Source organism: Macrobrachium nipponense, chromosome 10 (genome assembly GCF_015104395.2).
Source record: "Macrobrachium nipponense isolate FS-2020 chromosome 10, ASM1510439v2, whole genome shotgun sequence".
Lineage (NCBI taxonomy): Eukaryota > Metazoa > Arthropoda > Malacostraca > Decapoda > Palaemonidae > Macrobrachium > Macrobrachium nipponense.
Window position 1 is genome coordinate 29606392 of NC_087204.1, and position 13544 is coordinate 29619935.

Sequence of the window (13544 nt, forward strand, 5' to 3'; positions counted from 1 at the left end):
GAAGAAGCTCCAACTGTACTAACAGGTATCTTCGCGCCTGCTCAAGAGGCACTCTATTGATGCAGACAGCTCTCTGCCTCCAACCAAAAGGCCTAAGGACACTAGTTTCATTCCTCAACCCTCTTGCAGTTTCAGTGTTCTGCTTTCTGCTTCTTTAACTCATCCACGTTGCTTGTTTCAGGACACCCAGGAGACTGTTTCTTTTCCAGACCATCCACTCTTGGCTTCCAACTGGGGCCAGTCTTGCCTTGCCTTCCTGACATTTGACTCATGCTCTCCCGTGCCAGGCTGCCGCTGCTGATGGCTTGACCTATGTCTTTTAGAGTCCAGACTCTGGCTTTTGCTGCATCGGCACCAGCCTCTGTTCTTCTACAACTGCATTCTTTGACACAAGAAGCTCATCTCTTTTGAAGTTTTTGAAGAAAACTACAGTTATCACCAAGGCTACAGATTCCTCATTTTCCCGTTTCGTCTGAGGGGGAGGATTGTGAGCAAATAGATAGTTAAACGGGGCTGGAAGAGACTGATGTGATCAAGAGATGCCAAAGGCACTGTGGGAATTCCCACAGACTTCATTATCACAGTTATTTTATAATTTTACCAGTTTTGAAGCTGGCACTAGAAAATTTATCCTAATGTTAAGACCTCAGGTTTGATAGTTATGAAAAATTCGAATTGATTAAAAAATGTGCCATTTTTTATGTACTTGAAGGAAAGTTCCACATTTAAAAGTAGTTCCTCGGAATTCACATGTTCTTACAGCAACTCTCTTTGTTCTTACAGGAAAAGCCAGCCAAAATCGAACATATGGTTACTCTTTTAAGGGGGAGATCCCTGAGAGCCTAGAGAATGAGATTGTTCAGAAGGTAAGACTAAGCCTTTAGTTGCTGAATTTATAAGTTGATGCACAGTATATTTTTTTAGGTCATTGCTTTAATGTTTTCAAACCACTTCTCACTATCATAGGTACTTCTTTTCATTTATGCACAGTCTTCAATATTGTACTTAATTATTAAATAAATTATTCTTTTGACTATGTAAATTTCTCAGTCATATTCATGCAAGAGGTGGGAGTTTTAAATCTCTGGTGTAAGATAACAGCTTTGGTAATATGTTAAGAGTACGTATATTCAAGTTTGTATGTTGGTTCTGTTTTTATTAGTTTGAGAGCTAAGTTTTCAAGATTTGATCAAGTATGGCAGTTTGTAGATTGGGAAACACTTGTTGGGATTTACAGGTGACTGTTTCTTGGTGATCTTGGCAGACATTTTATTGTTTAATGAAGGAAGTTCTTTATACATGTTAGATAATTATGTTATTTTAAATAACCATCTGTTATTCCTCCCTGTTTTACATTTTTTATAAGAGTTGCATAAACCCATTTAGAGAATATTAATTGATTAAGAATTATAATGTGATTTGCATTAGGCAGTAAAACTAGTTTTCATAAATATGAATGATGAGCCATACTCTGTTTGTAAGGAAACTGCATAAATGCTTTGAAAGGAAAGGGTATTTTTATGTAACAGACTCCAAGGGCACATAGTAATATGTTCTGTGTTACACTGGAGTTGGCAAAGATTTTGCCGAATTATCTCTGACATTCGTTGAAAATAATTTTTTTATTGTGATTCTAGGCTACTTTTGATCCAGAGATTTTCTTCAACATTCTCTTGCCACCAATTATATTCAGCGCTGGTTATAGTCTGAAGAGGGTAAGTTATTCCCCTTGTTTTAGGTGTAGTAATGTAAAGAAATTGTCTGTTTTCATGAGTTTAAAGTGGTCAAATTGCATTTGTCACATTTAACTAAAGATCACTGGAATGACACAGTGCAATGAGTTCAGGTGATTCCCACCGTTAGTAACTTTATTTACTAATGTAAAATGTTATAAGCACAATTACCAGTACATATTATGACAGTTTTCTATTTTCATTGAGGCCCATTCCCTGCTCATATGATTGGCCATTGCAAAGGAATTTGATACATCAATACTGTTTCTACTTGTGCTTTTTTTTAAAAGATCCTAGCGGTAAGGACAAAGAGCCATTAAGGTTCTTAGTTGGTAATGTCATTTAACATCTACATAAGTATTGCCTATTTACAGCAACAGTCATTTTGTTTATAATATGGTTATTTAGAATAAGATACAGCATTTCTCTATGGTAAATCTGAATTCAGTATGATAAGTGTGTAATAACAATAGAAAATAAGATCAAAGTAGGGTGTGCTAATTTATAATTGTGATTACAAATCTATGGAAGGCATTCCCTTTCTTCAATTTTGGTTATACTGAGGTATATACAGTATCTGATTATTTTTCTTTTATTAATTTTAACTCTCATATCACAGAAACATTTTTTCAAGAATTTGGGAGCCATCTTCACATTTGCCTTCCTTGGAACAACGATATCAACTTTTGTTGTTGGGTGCGTATAAGTCTGTGATCAGTGTTGGTTCACATATCATTACTGTCTGATTCTTTATTGTCTGATTCTTTTGCAAGTATGCTGTTTGAATATACTTGAAGTTTTTCATTCTTCTCTTTCAGAGGATTGGTGTATGGATTCCTGTGGCTTATAGGGTCTACATATTCCTTCATAGACTGCTTGTTATTTGGAGCTCTGATATCTGCCACAGATCCTGTCACTGTATTGGCAATTTTTTCGGACCTCCATGTAGATGTTAATTTGTATGCCCTTGTCTTTGGGGAGGCTGTACTGAATGATGCAGTTGCCATAGTTTTATCAGGGTAAGTTACTGTATAACTGTGATATGTACCTTGGAGAAGAGTCATCAGCCTGCCTATAAGGGTAACTTTCTCAGTTGATATTTTGTTTTGTGTTTAAATCCCATATTTTTGAATTATTAAAAATCATGTAGTTTACAAAGAATGCCTAACATTTGTGCTTTTTCTGAGGGGTTATTATACATAATTTATATTTGTGATGACATATCAGAGATGACATGTAGTTATTTAGTTGTTTCCTCTGTACATAGTTTCTGTCTCTCTCTGATTGTCTCTGTTCTGATTAAAAGATTAAAAGACAGGGCCAGTTTTGTCCTTGGCCATTCCTACTGCACCTCCAGTGTTTTCAAAACATTTCCCAAGCCCATCAGTCCCTCCTTTCAGTACTTCTCCTTTCTTTTCTTATTTATTTACATACATTTTTTGTGGTGGTCACATTTTCTTCCATTAGCAGGTTTTCAGATTTTTGGTCACTTCATCAATGACTGCATTCTCAGTTGCTTTTAGCAAATCATTTGTTATTCAAAATTGTTGTGAGACTGGTCTACTTTTCAAATTCCCAAGGATCTCTTAACTTTATGTTTTTAGACATCCATCCCCAGCAATCCGCTAGAATCATATTCTTGTTCTTTATCAAAGATATTTGCAAAATTACATAAGTTGTTCAAGTATTATTTATTTTTGTACATGGAACTTACCCAGCAGATATATACTTAGCTATAGACTCCGTCGTCCCCGACAGAAATTCGAATTTCGCGGCACACGCTGCAGGTAGGTCAGGTGATCTACCGCCCCTGCCGCTGGGTGGCAGGAATAGGTAACGATTTACCGTTTCTAGAATCAGATTTTCTCTGTCGCGGTAGTGTCAACATACGTTGTTGCTACCTCCTGACTTGATTTTCGTTTTTTCATCGCCATCGACCTTCTGGGCTGTCTTTTGCAGGGAAGTACTGGGTCTTTGGTTTGGCATACGCTTTTATTAACTTTTTAATGAATTTGGCTTCGAAATTTCGAAGAATATATAACGTGAAACTACCGAAATTTTTCGGTAGACACTTATATTTTGCAATAAGGGAATATTGATTTTTTTTTTTCACTAATACGTGTATAAGTGTTAGAACTTGATGAAGGAAATATAAGATCTAACTTCCTACTTTAGGAAGTCAGAAAGCATATAACTAGATACGCTTCCTTTAGAAGCTTTAAGAGCTCTCGTACTAACGAGCAGTTAAGAGTATTGACAATTCTAGTAGTTGTTGCATCCTCATCACCTTCTTACTCCACAGAATCTACAAATTCATATGTGCAAATTTGAAGATAAATGGATGGAGCTCAAAAGGCGAGCTCTAAAAGGTAAGAAGTGAATATAGTGTTTCCCAGTGCAGTGGAGGGTGCGTCTGATCGGCTCCGTAGCGCTTCCAGGCCTAGACCTCTTCCAAACTCCCAGACCCAGTGGAGGAGGAAAGTCGACAGCCGCAGGAAGGTTAGGGAGAACCCCCACCGGTCAGGCGTCCCCTCGGCAGGTTCTGTAGAACGTCCCAGACTGCCAAGGATAGCCATTGATAAGGCATCCTTAAAAAAGTGCGTCTCTTCATCTTACATCCGAAAGACGAAGAATGTATGTTTGGAGTGATCTAGCGCGTTCTCTGAAAACTAAGAGAACACTGAGCAAGAGCCAGCCGCTGCCAGGAAGCCGCGTTCCAGCAAGCTAGCGTGAGGTACGTTCCTATAGCCAGCAGCGAGGCGCGTTCCAGCTAACAGACTAGCGCGAGCCGCGTTCCTACAACCAAACGCGAGCCGCGTTCTAGAAAATTTTTCTTGGCGCAAGGCGCCTTCAAAGAGACGAAGCGCCAGCCTGGCGCAAATTGCGCCAGAAAAACAGACGGCTAGAGCAAGGAGCCTTACAGTAGAGTGGCAATCAGAACGATCCTTCCATTGAACGTTTTCCGGGCAAGAGGCTCTTTCTAAAAGGGGTCTAGTAGGCGCTCGGAACTGTCAGGGCGCACGGGACCTTCCACGCAAGCGGAACGTTCCAGGAGCGAGTCTCCTTTCTAGCGTGCGGAACATTCCAGGCGCTAGGTGCAAGGATCCAGGCGCCAGAATATCCTTTCTCTATCTGCCTCGGCAGGAAAGAAGGTAGTAGAGTATCTGCTGTATGAGAATACGATACGGCAAATCATAAGCACATACCGTAGTTACTTCTTTGCTGAGCAACTCAATTACCAGTATCCTTCCAGGAATTTCCTAGGAAGGACTACGCTTAAAGGGATTGTTAAGACAACACCTACTTAGCTTCTAGATTTATCGAAGTCTTGTTTCGCTTAGATATGCATTATAAGAACTTCCTGAAGTTCGATAATAATGTTATAAGATTCCTTTATTAAATGGAGTAGCTGGCAACTCTGGAAGAGTAAGGCCAGTCGGCTAACGAGACTGCTATCGCTTAGACACCAACGCAGTATCATGTAGGTGTCGGTCATGAGTGGTCGGTAACATGTCTCTCTCCTGCGGGATGGAATGAATAACCGTGTCTCTCCCCTACAATCGTGGTTTTAGCCTCGGATTGAGGGGATAGTTAAGCAAACATAAATAAAAATATTGTCTGCCTTTTGCTAAGAAGCCTTCAATAAGAAAGATATTACATTTCTTTCAATGCTGTTTACCGTAGGTAACATTTTTAAAGGATTCTAACGCAGCGAAACTCTATATTGTATAATGCACTCCATTGCTTAACCGAAAAGCATGGCTATTATTAGAGTACATGCTTAGTGAGAAGATGAATGTAGTAGAGAATTCACTTTAAGACTACGGTATGGTTCAAGTTCTTATGCACATACGAGGTTAACTACAGAATTCCTAGTATCCTTACAAAGGTTTCCTAGATTAATGCTGTTTACCACAATGTGACAGTATTATAAAGGATTCTAATACGGCAGCGCGCGATATATATAATTCTCTCATCCTTTCGAGAAACGCACACAACCTTTTTAAATTCGGATATTGCTCAAGAGAAGTTGGGTGAGTCGGATGGGAAACATTCTCTTAGTGGCAGGAGTTGTTTCCTGAATGGACTATACTACGTATATAAAAGTTTTTTCCCACAAGGACGGGATTAACAGTGAAGGATGTCGGGTACCATAAAGGCATAGATGTTATGGCACATAACCTAAAAAGAACTAGAAGGAAGCGCCAGGCTGGCGCAAATTGTGCCAGAAGCACCATCCAAGATATTTTCTCGTTTTAGCGAGTTATTAACCTAAGAGTTCCAGTAGCCTCTCGGACAGCAGGCTCGGTAACGGCAAGATTCGTTCCTGATTTCGTTACCCCATTTCAATCGAAAAGGGGTCGCTTACAAGGAATGATGAAATGATTTATTTTAATCACTTAGGCCAATTCCACGACTCTCTCATATCGCAAAGAGCATCGAGAATCTCTTTTTTCGCCCCGGTTCGCGTTAACAAAAGAGAACCTATTTGGGAACAGACACGGAACGTAACGATCCTTAAGAGGTTCGATGCAAGATTTTGCATGTCCGTGAGAACCTTCTCGATTGAAGATAATAACTGTTAACGTATGTCTAACATTTATTGAAAAGAGTTGTGAGAACCTGCGGAAAGTCTTCTTCATAGATCTCTGTAAGGTAGAAGACGAACAGGCTTCCTTTAGACTGCTTCTTTTCATACATTCAACTTACCTGTCAGATATATACATAGCTATCGACTCCGTCGTCCCCGACAGAAATTCGAATTTCGCGGCACACGCTACAGGTAGGTCAGGTGATCTACCTGCCTGCCGCTGGGTGGCAGGACTAGGAACTATCCCCGTTTTCTAATCAGATTCTCTCTGTCGCTGGGAAGGTAAACATATGTTTGCTTTCCCTCCTGATTTGATTTTCGTGTTTCATCGCCATCGATCTTCTGGGCCGACTTTTACAGGGAAGTACTGGATCGGTGGTTTGGCATACGTTTTTAATAATTTTTTAATAACTTTTAATGAATTAACTTCGAAGTTTTCGAAGAATAGAGTATGTGTAACTACCGAAGTTTTCGGTAGACAATTACATAGTTTGCAAGAAAGGGAAATATAAATATTTATTCTTTGATAAAGGGTAATAAATGTTAGAATTTGATTGAGGAAAATAAGGTAACTTCCTATTTGAGGAAGTCAGAAAACATAGAACTAGATATGCTTTCTTTAGAAGCTTTAATAGCCCTCGTTCTGACAAGCAGTTAGAATATTAACAGTACTAGTAGTGTTGTTTCCTCATCACCTTCTTACTTCACAGAAACTACAAATTCATTTGCAATTTGAAGATAGGAATGTAGCTCTAGATACGAGCTATTATAAGGTAAGAAGTGATTATAGTGTTCCCCATTGCAATAGAGGGTGCGTCTGATCGGCTCTGTCTCGCTCCCAGGCCTAGACCTCTTCCAAGCTCACAGGCCCAGAGGAGAAGGAATGTCGAAAGCCTTACGGAGGTTATGGAGAATCCCCACCGATCAGGCGTCCCCTCGGCAGGTTCTGTAGAACGTCCCAGACTGCCAGGGATAGCCATTGGAAAGGCATCTTAATTCAATGTGTTCCCCTTTTTATTATCGTCTTGACGAATAAGGAGTAGAAACATTCAACGGCGTAGATTAAATGAAGATGCAAGATAATCTCGTCTGGCTATCGGAACCTCAGAAGAGACGGAGAAAGAAGAAGTATATGAAAATATATCTATTCTGAGAAGAACGAATTAGATATTAAAGAATATTTGTTGATTGAATGATTATATGGATCTCGTTTAGTGAGTACACATATATATAACTTTTAAGCTTCTAGCTCCTTGGGCATGAAGCTCCGGTAACGAGGCTCAATGCGCCTAAAGCGTCTGAAACAAGGCGCAAAGCGCCTGAAACGAGGCGCAAAGCACCCTGAAGGGGCCTGAATATGGCGCAAAGCGCCGAAAGACTATGAACCAGGATCTTTATCGGAAATGGAAGTCCTTCTCATTCAGAAGAAAGGGAGGGCTATGTAGAAAATGGAAGTATTGTCGAATTCTAAGCAAGAACAAATGTACAAGAGATCGGAACCTTCCGCACACAGAACCTTCCGCACAAGCGGAATCTTCCAGAAGGCGGAAGATTCCAGATTCGAATAACCTTCCAGACGTACAGAACTTTTCAGGCGAGGATCGCCTTTCAGATGCTCGGAACTTTCCAACAAGAAAACTTTCCAAGGGCGATACGTCTTCTAGGATCCAGGAGTAGTCTGATCACGATACTCCTCCCAGGCGCCAGAGTATTCGGAAACGCGATACTCCTGCCAAGCACCAGGAGTATTCCGACGAGCACGATACTCCTACCAGGCGCCCAGGGAGTATTCGAAAGGCGCCAGGAGTATTCCGATCACGATACTCCTCCTAGGAAAGCGATACTTCTGCTAGGCGCCAGGAGTATTCCGAGGTTGAGGAGTATTCCGTTCGCGATACTCCTCCCAGGCGCCAGGAGTATTCTAGGCAAGATACTCCTGCTTAGCGCCAGACACTTTCTCCTACAAGAAGAGCCTGACAACCGCGAGAGTCCTCCAGGCGAAAGGTGAAAGACATTCGAGGCTTCTCCTGATAGGGACGGGAGTTGTCGCGCAGGCGGCCGTTGCCCTTGTCAGGATCGTCTTAATGCAATAAAGGCAAGAGCAAGTTCGGCTTTTCCAGGCAGGACTTCAAGATGTAGCACATGGCTGCCGTAGCCCTTGTCAGGTTAGAGTCGGTACTGCGAATAGCCCTTCACCTCTTTCGAAAGGAAGCGCTCTCCTCCGTTGCTCAATCTTGTCCCAAATTGAGGAATGGAAGATAGAGCAGAATTGTGAGAATTAGTTCAGTATTAGTAAGAGGATATTAAAATCATCCTCCTCTGAAAAAGATTGCAACCAACCATTTACAGAAAGAGGGGCAATCGTTTGGAAGTTGAACAAGATTCGTACGAGCTCTCATTCATTGATTAGAGGCTCTTCCAGATAAGAAAGGCGTAAAATACGGACTTATCTCCAAGATAATAAAAGCTGGAGAGATTCTCTTCGATCCTCGGTTGTCATTTGCAATATCTTTCGACTAATACTCATTCGGGATTATTGACGAAATGAACGAAGAGAGTAAGATTTCTATTCTTCTCTGCATGTCGGAAAGGAAAGAGTGTCGTAGAAGGCTTGCTGTATATGACTACTGAATGACAAGTCATATAACGCATACCATAGTTGCCTTTCTGGTTCGCTACGGAATTGTCTATATCCTTACAGGATTTTCCTAGTAAAGACTTCGCTTAAAGGTTTGTTACGACAATACCTATTCAGCCTCGGTATTTAACAAAGGTTGTTTGCCTAAAATTTGCATTATTGAGAGCTTTCTTAGACTCGAGAATAATTTTATTATATCCATTCATTGAAGGGAGTAACTGGCAAACTCAGAATGAATGCAGCCAGGCAGTGAACGACACGGCTGTAATTGTGAGCCAATCTAGTACCATCCGGTTCTCGGTCGTGAACGGTTGGTTACATCTTTCCTCTCCTAAGGGATCGAATGCTTCACCGTATATTCCCCACTACAATCAGGGACTTAACCACGAATTGAGGGGATTTTTTTTTTAGGCAAACATGAATAACATCGTATTTCGTTTTTGCTAAGGATATCTCTCTGCCTCGGAGAGGAAAAGAATGTAGAGGAAATTCACCTTAAGATAACGATACGCTTAAGCCTTATGCACACACCGTGTTAATTACAGCGTTCCTACTATCCTTACAAGAGTTTCCTAGATGAATGCTATTTTACCACAATGTGATAGGATTATAAAGAATTTTAATTCGGCAGAGCACGATTAACATTCATTGGAAAGAGTTGTCAGACCCTGCGGAAAATATTCACAAATATCTTCGCAAGGCAGAAGATGAACGACCTTCTTATAGATTGCTTCCTTTTCCTCGAACAAAAAGGAGAGGTAGCAAGGATACGACCATCTTTAAATTAAATAGGGGAATAAACTTTAGTTTTTTTTTTTCCCCTAGTTGTATATATTCTTAACACATATTAAAATAAATGGGCGTCTAAGGAAGAAGATGAATGCATCATTTTGGCAATAAAAGGTTGGATTCACAGAAGTCACGTTCTTCTTTCAGCATGTGTCGGAAGGTTTTTCTAAGAGAGTAGAGATTTGATCGGAATCTATTATAAATATTGGACCTGAAAAACCTATTCACTCTGAGTCTGTCTGCGTGCAGACTGACCAGAAGTAAATATGAATGAGAGGATTTTTCAAGGGAAGCTTGATAATTCCTTTAAATATGTTAAAGACATAGAGTTGCTGCAGATCGTGCTAGATAGAAAGGGGAAACTGTCCTCTTCCGATACCTCTGTGAACCACATAATGGTTTTCTTCCCTTTCAGAGGGAAGAATCACCTTGGTAATTTATGCTATCAATGAACACAGTGAAAAGATATATTCTGTCTAGACAAAGGATATTAGAGATAGTAGAGAATTAAGATCTTCGGGATCTTATACAATACCTCTATACGATAAAGAGTAAGAGATCTTATACTTAGAATGGGATCCTAATTTGGGCCTCAGATTCCGTGTTCCGACAAGATGGAACTGCTCCTAATCAAATGTTTCTCTTGGTCCTAAACGATCAAAAGGACAAGTGAAATTTTGGGCTTTAGAATCTGGAATCAAATTCTATGACGACTCGGCAATGGGTTCTGGCCAGCATAGTATGTTTGGCAAGAGAACTAAAGCCTTTTATTCCTGGATCAACGCTTTCAGATAGAGGTTTCGTTGTCCGGGTAATGTAGTGACATTGTCATCTACAGAAGAAGAAAAGGTTTAAACGTTTACTGACAGAGTCTTTGGAACGCGAGAAGGGCTCAAACTACTTCCCAAAAGGTTCAGAGAGATACATTCAAGAGCTAGAAATCAACCAATTTCAGCTCAGAGTCTCTTTAAATTCCAAGCTCCTTCCCTTCCTTCGGGCAAGGATAGGGAAGCTTCTGCAACGAGAAAACTCATCAACATGTAGGAGGAGAACTCGTTAGCACGGAAGTATGCAATAAGGATCCTCCTTGGAGGAAGACTTGTCTCTTGGACTTTTGAGATTTCCTATTGTCTACTGGATGGAGCTGACTAAATTGTGATGAATGTGCAGGAGCAATTAGCATCTTTGGTAGGAGTACTTTCTAAAGATCCTACTCGTAAAAAGGATGACAGACTTCTGATTAAGAGATCCAAATACCGATCTCCTGTCGGGCGCGACGAACCCTACAGGGGAGTTGTCGCACAAGCGGCCATCTCTGGGGTGGGGGGAGCGATGCGTTAGGCAGGCGAGACGTGGGAAAGGAAGTAACTCCTGCCAAGCGTCTGGCGCCAACTAGGAGCCAGGCGCCAAGTAGCCGCAAAGAGCCTGACTTTACTGTAGATCGTTCTAGGCCAAGATCTTCATCTAAGCAACAAGAGCCAACTGGAGAAGAGAGAACTCCTGAGAGGAGTATAGCGCCCGCTAAGCGCAATATACTTGCCATTCGAAAGGCCATTCCATGAGCGATACTCCTACCAAGCCACAGGAGTATTCGGAACTAGATGCGCCTTCCATAGGTCAGGAGTATTCGGGAAGAGATACTCCTGCCAGGCGCGCCTTGAGTACTGACCTCGATACTCCTCCCAGGAGCCAGGAGTATTCTAGACTTTTTACTCCTACCAGGCGCCAGGGAGTATTCGAAGCGCGATGTGCCTACCAAGCGCCAGGAGTATTCTGAGCTTAATACTCCTAACAGGCGCCAGGAGTATTTGGAACGCGATACTCCTGCCAAGCACCAAGGAGTATTCCGAGCACGATACTCCGCCCAGGCCGCCAGGAGTTTCGGAGAGAGATACTCCCTGCCATGCGTCCAGGAGTATTCCGAGGACGAGGAATATTCCGATCGCGATACTCCTCCCACAGGCGCCAGGGAGTAATTCGAAGCGCGATACTCCTGCCAGGCGACCAGAAAAAGGAGTATTCTGGAGCTTAACTACTCCTAAACAGGCGCCAGGGAGTATTCGAAGCGCCGGACACTCCTGCCAGGTGCCAGGGAGTATTCGTAAGCGGCGATACTCCTGACAGGCGCCAGGAGTTATTCCGATAAGCGCGATACTCCTGTCAGGCGCCAGGAGTATTCGAAGCGCGAATACTCCTGCCAGGCGGGCCAGGAGTGGGAATTCTGGAGCTTAATACGATAACAGGCGCCAGGAGTATTTGGAGCGAGATGCGCCTTCCAGACGGCAGGAGTATTCGAAGAGTTTTACGGCTGTCAGGCGCCAGGAGTATTCTAAACAGGATACTCCTCGCGCCAGCCAGGCGCAAGCCAGGCGCTAGGCTTCATCCAGATGAGATCCAGTTCAAAGAAAGTCCTAGTCTTCTTTGAAACAATGGTGATCTCTAAAGCACTTCATAAGTGACTTGATGATACCTTCAAACAGCTGAGAATTTAAAAAGCTCATGAAGTCGAGCTTTTGCAAATTCTTGTTCTTTTCGTAACAATATGTCAGGAAGACATATTAGCTTTAACATATGAGAGATGCAACTATGTGTTGACTGCTCATTACACGAAGGACTTCAAGTTAACCTATGAGAGATTTCTTTTCTCTCTTGGTTTATACGTATCAGCGGATACGTTGCTGGGATAAGGAGCCGACACTGATCCTTGAATAATGAGTTGAATTTATTTTAACTCAATGATTTTTATTGGAGGTTTGAAAGGAGTTTGGGGGATAACTCTCTTTCAATTTAGCGCGAACCCTCATGTTAGGAACAGGTGATCGGGATCGGTGTTGCGCTCCTTAGTTATGCCAATAGGCATAGGCATGTTGTCATATAAGCGGATTAGCACCATTGACAAATGCCAATTAGGCTCGACCGAGTAAGTGGATAAGACCCCATCGGTAGACCCACAAGAACTCTTGGCCACAGATCACTATCTTGCTAAGGCTCTTGAGACGAAGCAGACTCCTAGGCAATAGCTAGGAAGTCAACCCTTCGTCTAGAAACACAGAGGAACTAAGGTCTATAAATACCTACAACATATGTTGTTTACCTGTCTAGTCAGTAATTAGCGGTCTCTTGCCCTCCACCAAAGGGTGTCAATCAGCTATGTATATATCTGACAGGTAAGTTGAATGTATGAAAATGATATTGTTATGATACAATAAAGTTTCATACATACTTACCTGGCAGATATATACAATTAAAGACCCACCCAGCCTCCCCGCAGGAGACAGGTGGAAGAGAGAATCTGATTAGAAAACGGGGATAGTTCCTAGTCCTGCCACCCAGCGGCAGGCAGGTAGATCACCTGACCTACCTGTAGCGTGTGCCGCGAAATTCGAATTTCTGTCGGGGACGACGGAGTCGATAGCTATGTATATATCTGCCAGGTAAGTATGTATGAAACTTTATTGTATCATAACAATATCATTTTTCCTCGAACCAAGAGAGGTAGCAATATAAGACATCTTTAAATTTAAAGAAGGGGAATAAACTTTAGCCTTTTTTCCCCTAGTTATAAATTCTTAACAGATATTAAGATAATTGGGCGTCAAAGGAAGAGAGGATGTATGCCTCATTTTGGCCTTAGAGAGGTTGGATTCACAGAAGTCACGTTCTTCTCACAGCATGTTTCGTAAGGCTTTTCCAAGAGTATCTGGATATTCTATCAGAATCTATTATAAATAGACCTATAAAACCTCTCCACTCTGAGTCTGTCCGCGTGCAGACTGACCAGAAGTGGACATGA

General features: G+C 41.7%; 2 protein-coding genes across 2 annotated transcripts in view; one reads left to right on the top strand and one right to left on the bottom strand.

The window, feature by feature from the left end:
• Positions 1–13544, bottom strand: part of LOC135223531 (sodium/hydrogen exchanger 7-like) — a 155793-nt gene that overhangs the window by 63276 nt on the left and 78973 nt on the right.
• Positions 1–13544, top strand: part of LOC135223530 (sodium/hydrogen exchanger 6-like) — a 68217-nt gene that overhangs the window by 23872 nt on the left and 30801 nt on the right. Inside the window, 4 exon segments of the mRNA XM_064262007.1 lie at positions 784–866; positions 1638–1715; positions 2353–2429; positions 2552–2752. Of these exon segments, the coding sequence (XP_064118077.1) occupies positions 784–866; positions 1638–1715; positions 2353–2429; positions 2552–2752 (439 nt within the window).